Consider the following 6,539-nt stretch of genomic DNA (forward strand, 5'->3'; position numbering starts at 1 on the left):
CGAAGGGGGGTGACGCCAGTTAGGATAATGCTACCAGACGCGATAACGTGAGCAAATCTGACATCCAGAGTGAGTGGCGCACCGAAACGTCGTTTTCTAGTTGCTTAATCACTGCTTTTGTCAATGTTGAAACGTTGTTTTACTGGTTGCTTAGTCACTGTTTTTGTCGATGTTGAGACATCGTTTAATTGGTTTTTGGTATTGTTTCTGAACACCCCAGGCAAGAATGAATTTTGTTGTGTAGTTAAGTTAGAGACTAAGAGGCCTTTAACCATGCCAACATGCAGTTCATTCATTAAATTGCAATCTTTGCGGAGTCAATGTATATTATTGCTACCTTAAGTACCATAATTTACATTGATCTCACAACGCTTAAAGCCGAACCTACTCGAACAACTCTATTCGGGGGGATAGCTAATTCTTTTTGATGAGTCTCGCCATAGACTTCCAAAACATTTATGGGAAACCAAACACCCAATCTCAAGTCGTTCGTCTAATAGACAACAGACAATTGAACCAAACTATATTTCGCCATGTAAAGCTAACTTAAACCAAGTTAGAAATGGAAAAATAGTTTGGAACCCTTTTCTATAGGTATAAACCCCTATAGTTACCCTTTTCAGCATGTTCCACCCCTTAACTGGTAGTTGTAGCTGTTCCCAATCATAATAGCTTACACACCAGGTGCATATAGTTTAAGGCCTTATGTAAAATCCCCTTCATAAGCCCACCTTAAACCGCATAATTGCATGTCACATTTGAACCAGAACGGCACAGACTGGACATCCACCCAGCGACGACCTTCGCTGGAGGAGACCTGCAATCCTGACGTTGGTCTCCAATCTTCATCCAGTGGCTGCATCTTCGGTTCAATCCAAGGGAACCCCTCTGTATGCTAATCAATCAACACTTCCAATCGTTGTGGATTTACCGTTGTGGATTATATGACTTTTTCCAATGGATTACAGACTCTGTTTCCAAGGGGTTAAAGCATTGCTACAATGGAATTACCGACGACGTTATGGAATTATAATCAACACAATGGAATTACCAAGAACATTGTGGAATTACCTTGACTTTGTTTTCCTTGCTGGATTACCTTGACTTTTGTTTTCCTTGCTGGATTACTCTTGACTCTTGTTTCCTTGCTGGATTACTTCAAGCTCAAGGACATTCGAAGGCGTAAGTTCATGTTTGGAATTCATCCCCATGGACAGGCGATGATTTCCAAAGGGGGGGACTGTAGTGAACTTGACCTGATGTCAAAACTAAGCCTAAGGTCAAAACCCTTGACCTTAAGAACCTTGTGGGACAGAAACTGTCATTTCATTGATTTGAATCCAGAAATACAGGTTCACCCATCCTGAGACTTTCTTTCTTGAAAATTCAAGTGAAAGAACACTCTCTTTTTTATTATCATTACTATTTTACAAATGTTGATAATCAAAGTGTTTTAGTTCAAACCATTTTAGATGTTGCAGTGAACTAATCAATTTTTATTAACTGTGAAACAGTGTAATGATTTTTTAATCCTCATGCAAAGTTAGAATTCATGTTAAGGTCTGTTACAGAGTAATTATGCATTTTCTGATTTTCTGTCTTTGAATGAGCAGTGTAAGTTTGATCCAAGGTCGAAGTCGAAGCAGACAAGTGTTGGAACAACTGTCTTGTTTTTAAATCCTCTCAGACGTAAACAGAGAAGTTGGCACCTGTTTCTCCAAACTCGCCCAAACATTTCTCTCGCCTGTCTGAAAACATTTTCAATCTGTTCCATAACATTCTTGCTGGTTTCTGACTTTCCATAACACCTTACATCACAAAACACACCCCTGTCTGGTTGATATTGACCAATCAGAAACTCTCAAATGAACCGGAAATAGAGCCCTTTAAAATGTCGGTACTTCCTAGTTCTCCCAGTTCTGTGAAGCGGCAGTTCTGTGAAGTCGTTGTTCTGTGAGTTGCCGTTGGAGTCGGGCTGGAGAGTTTGCAGCTCCAGTCGTTTGGGAGAACAGAAGTCCAGCCATGATAAGGCTCTTCCGAGATTGGGATTATAACATCTTCCACCTCTGAGGGGACTTCTGAAGAACCCCACTCATGTGAAGTCCACCCGTTGAGGTGAACTGTTGTTGACGAAGTCCCGTCACCACTCCGGATATATCTCTGCCATCCTACGGAGACGCTGAAAGGTAGCGTTACCTGGAGCTCCTCTTCCGCTGATTCATCGTCAGAGAGGTAAATGAGTCTAGTCCACTACCGAGCGTACCGAGGAAAGCTGGGTCGGATGGAGGGTGTCGTCCTGTCAACACTTTTCACTCATACACACCACATTCTCCCTCATCCATCTTTCACTCCCACTAAACTTCATCTTTCCATCTTTAAAAATTCTTCTATCAAGTAGAAATCATTGGTTCTCAATCACCGCCGTGTGATTTGATGTCTGCTGTTCTGCTGAAAAGTGAAAACAATCGCCGTATTGTTTCTCACTACCTGTAAAGCTGATTAATTATGTTGTTATTTTCATATTTTGCCAAATTAATGTAAATGTTTGATGTTAAACTTTGATTCTACAAATAAATGACCACATTCATTTTGATGGGTCAAAGATAAATAACGTCTCACGTTACATTTTATTAAATTCAATGCACGTTTATATTCAGTCCAGAAAAATGAAAGAATCCGTTTTAATTGATGAATATATCTCAGCATCTGTTCATCTACATACTGGTGGCCCGTCCGTACGTTTCCACCACAACCATAACATGTTGAGTATGAGTACTAACTAGAAAAATGTCATTTCCTGTGACAATGAAGTGTGAATGTTTATCAATGAATGATTTTAGCTGAAAGCTGCTGAACAGCTGAGATTTGCTGAAAACAGGAAAATAAAGAAAGAGCTACTATCAGCTGAAAGGAGCTGAAAGGAGCATAAAAAACATGGAACTGCTTCAGAAGAAGCACCAAAGGTTGAAATGAGCAAAGCAATATAGTGGAAAGAAGACTAAAACTAGCAGAAAAATACCTTTAAAAGTAGCTGAAATTAGTAGAAATTAGCTGGAAAAATAACAAAAAGGCTAACATTTACAGGAAAAAATGTTTAAGGAGCAAAAAAGCTAAAATGAGCAGTAAAAGGTTGTAAACAGCACAAATGGTTTGAAGGATGTGAAGAGAGCTTCATTCATTTTCTTTTTTTTTTTCTTTTCTCATTTTCAATGAGAAAAACATGGCTGACAAAGCTAAATACTTCAAAAAGTAAAAACTGCACAAATACCAAAAGTCACAGCTGGACTGTCCTGAATTAGCTGAATGTTTTTTATTTATGAATTGTTGAAAAAGAATAAAAACTGAAAAATAAAAGTTACAGAAAAATATATCTGAATGGTGGGAATCTAAAAGCATTACAACGATAAATAAAAAACAAAAAAGAAATAAGTCTGTTAGATGTGAACGAACCGGAATAAGGCATGAATACATCAAGACCACAATGCATTCCAAAACACTTGACTTCAAGCAGCGCATAAAAACTTCCTTAAACGATCACTGACTGTACCTTATCCATGTGAACATCTGCGCTCGTTTCTGAGAACCTCCAACAATGAACAGAGTGTCTTCACTTGTCTTTTCTCTGCAGACGCACTCAGAAATGCCTGAACTGTTTGTTTGTGAAACTCAAGAATGTCACGTTTCAGCAGCTTCTTTGTTTTGATGATCAAATTATTTCAGACGTCCAGAGGCTGATCTGTTGAACCGGTCTCAGTGGACCCAGCCATGTCTGAATTAAACTGCATCTTTTCTGTTTTCAGACATTGTCGATGGAAATCTGAAATCTGTAATGAGGATCATTTTGGCGTTGGCAGCCCATTTCAAGCCCTCAGCCAATCAGAGGACAGCTTCTGGAAGTGGGAGGGGCTCCATAAGAGGCAACGCAACCCACAACCCTCACTCTCCTGTAGCTCTAGCTCAGGGTGCCGTGGCGGCGCTGGCTTCAGCTCGACAGGACGCCTCACTGTCGGCTTGTTCAGCTCGTGTCAGCAGGTGAAGGTTTCAATACTGACTGTAAACTTTATGACACACACCAAGACAAAAACTTTTATAAGCATCTGTTTAAACTTCATTTCAAATGTTCTTTGGATCATTTAAACCAGGTGAACCCGTACCTCAGGCTTATAAACCTGGGTGATGTTTCCTGATGCATGCTCAATGCATGCTCATGCTGGGTGATGTTTTTTTACTGGTCTTATTAATTAGGAGTAGCATCAGACAGCATCAGGTTCTGCTGTCCTCTGGTGGACAACAAGTTACCTTCTGCTGTCAACTAGTCCTGACTGCAGACTGAGGCCCATCTTTACATACAACACGTAACTTTGTACCTCTTCACTGTGTGTTCTCTGTCAGCGTGTGGGGGTCAGATGGGGAGAAGGGCTTGTGTGTTCGAGCCTTGGTCCAGCAGTATGAAAGAGGCACAGATGAACAGAACAACTCTCAGCCCAGCAGGTAAGCTGCTTTAATAAACTCAGCTGAATTCTCTCTGTGTAGATTAACTTCTGTTTTGATGAGAACCACAAAGAAATAAAAATTGTTACATTTCCGTTCACTTACAACTTAAATCTAATACAGTAAAAGTTAATAATAGTTAACGTTTATAATGTTAAAGTGGGAAAACTGAAGTTTGCCTTTAACAATAATAATAATAATACATTTTATGTAGAGGTACAGTTCTGACTCTTAAGGACACCGAACAGAGAGTACAAGCAAGCATACGTATAAAAACAGTAAATACTAAAATATGCAAAAAAGTAGCACAAATTATATTGAAGTCGACCTTTAAGATCCAACTTGCTGCTACAAAAAGAAGAAGCTTGATTGTCATTGTAGGGGGGGGGGGGTGGTACAAAGAAACTTAGGTTGGCAGCAATCACTTTAGCTGCAACAATTGTGCAGAATGTTCACATGAGCTTAAGTTGAAAATGAAATACACTCAGTCTTTTACAATGGTGGTGAGATACACTGTGATTTTTATCACTGTCGTTTACATTCCTCCGGACGCTAATGCTAATGAATCACTGCAGGAGCTTCATGATATCATCAGCTCGCTGCAGAACAAACACCCCGAGGCTCTTTACGTGGTAGCCGGAGACTTTAACCACGTGAATCTAAAGGAGTGTCTCCCAAGCTTTAATCAGCATGTGATAATTCCGACACGTGGAGACCACACGCTGGACCGTGTTTACACGAACGTAAAAGATGCATACAAAGCCGAACCCCGCCCCCACCTAGGACTGTCAGACCACATCTCAATCTTCCTGGCTCCTGCTTACATGTCCCCGCTGAGACGCTCCAGACCGGTACAAAAGAAAGTTAAATGCTGGATCCAGGACAGTGGCCCCATACTGAGAGATTGTTTTGACCGAACAGACTGGCAGGATTTCAGAGAAGCTGCTGAAAATGGAGGATCGCTTGATCTTGACCAATACACATCCTCAGTTCTGGGTTACATTAGTACATGTACTGACACCGTCTCCACTATCAGAAATGTTAAAAGCTACCCAAACAGAAAACCTTGGCTGAATGCAGAGGTGCGTACCCTGCTGGAAGCCAGGAACACTGCCTTCAGGTCTGGAAACTCAGAGGAGCTGAGTAGGACAAGAAAAGAGCTGGTAGCTGGTATTAAGAGGGCCAAGGCCACATATGCAAAGAGGATCGAGGGTCAATTCATCTCACAAGACCCTCGGAGCATGTGGAGGGGCATTAAGTGCATAACAGATTATAAAGGAAGGAGTGAACAATGCCCCAAAGACCCATCTCTGCCTGATGCCTTCAACAAGTTCTATGCACGTTTTGAAGACCTGAACAGACCACCCAGCACCAGACTCACCTCACCACCGGACGAAGAGCATCTCAGCGTGACCTCAGCAGAAGTAAGGAGTACCTTCAGGAGGATTAATCCGCACAAGGCAACTGGCCCAGACAACATTCCCTGGAAAAGTGTTGAAGGAATGTGCTGATCAGCTCTGTGAGTTGCTGGCAGACATCTTTAACACCTCACTTACCCTGGAGACAGTTCCCACCTGCCTGAAGACTGCCACCATCATCCCAGTCCCAAAAATCTCTACAGTGACTGGTCTGAATGACTATCGGCCAGTGGCCCTCACCTCGATAGTCGCTAAATGCTTTGAAAAACTGGTCATGACTCGCATCAAAACAACCATCAACATCAACGAGGACCCTCACCAGTATGCATACCGTGAGAACCGATCAACAGAGGATGCAATCTCCTCTGTGGTCCACACTGCGCTCAACCACCTGGAGCAGAAAGACTCTTACATCCGTATGCTCTTTGTGGACTTCACATCCGCCTTCAACACCATGATCCCCCAAACCCTGATGGACAAACTATCCACACTAGGACTAAGCCCCTCCATCTGCAACTGGGTACTAGACTTTTTAACAAACAGACCACAGTTAGTGAGGATCCACAACCTCTCCTCCTCCACCATAACCCTCAGCACTGGCTCTCCTCAGGGATGTGTGTTGAGCCCCCT

The 6,539-nt window shown here is 41.9% G+C and overlaps 1 protein-coding gene across 1 annotated transcript in view; it reads left to right on the forward strand.

Annotated features, from left to right (window-relative positions):
* The window catches only part of LOC119420047 (dixin), a 33,819-nt gene that overhangs the window by 7,996 nt on the left and 19,284 nt on the right, over window positions 1-6,539 (forward strand). The window contains exons 4-5 of the mRNA XM_037687416.1: window positions 3,801-4,032; window positions 4,393-4,491. Of these exons, the coding sequence (XP_037543344.1) occupies window positions 3,801-4,032; window positions 4,393-4,491 (331 nt within the window). The remainder of the gene's footprint in view (window positions 1-3,800; window positions 4,033-4,392; window positions 4,492-6,539) is intronic.

Source organism: Nematolebias whitei, chromosome 14, assembly GCF_014905685.2.
Source record: "Nematolebias whitei isolate Nwh7 chromosome 14, NemWhi1, whole genome shotgun sequence".
NCBI lineage: Eukaryota > Metazoa > Chordata > Actinopteri > Cyprinodontiformes > Rivulidae > Nematolebias > Nematolebias whitei.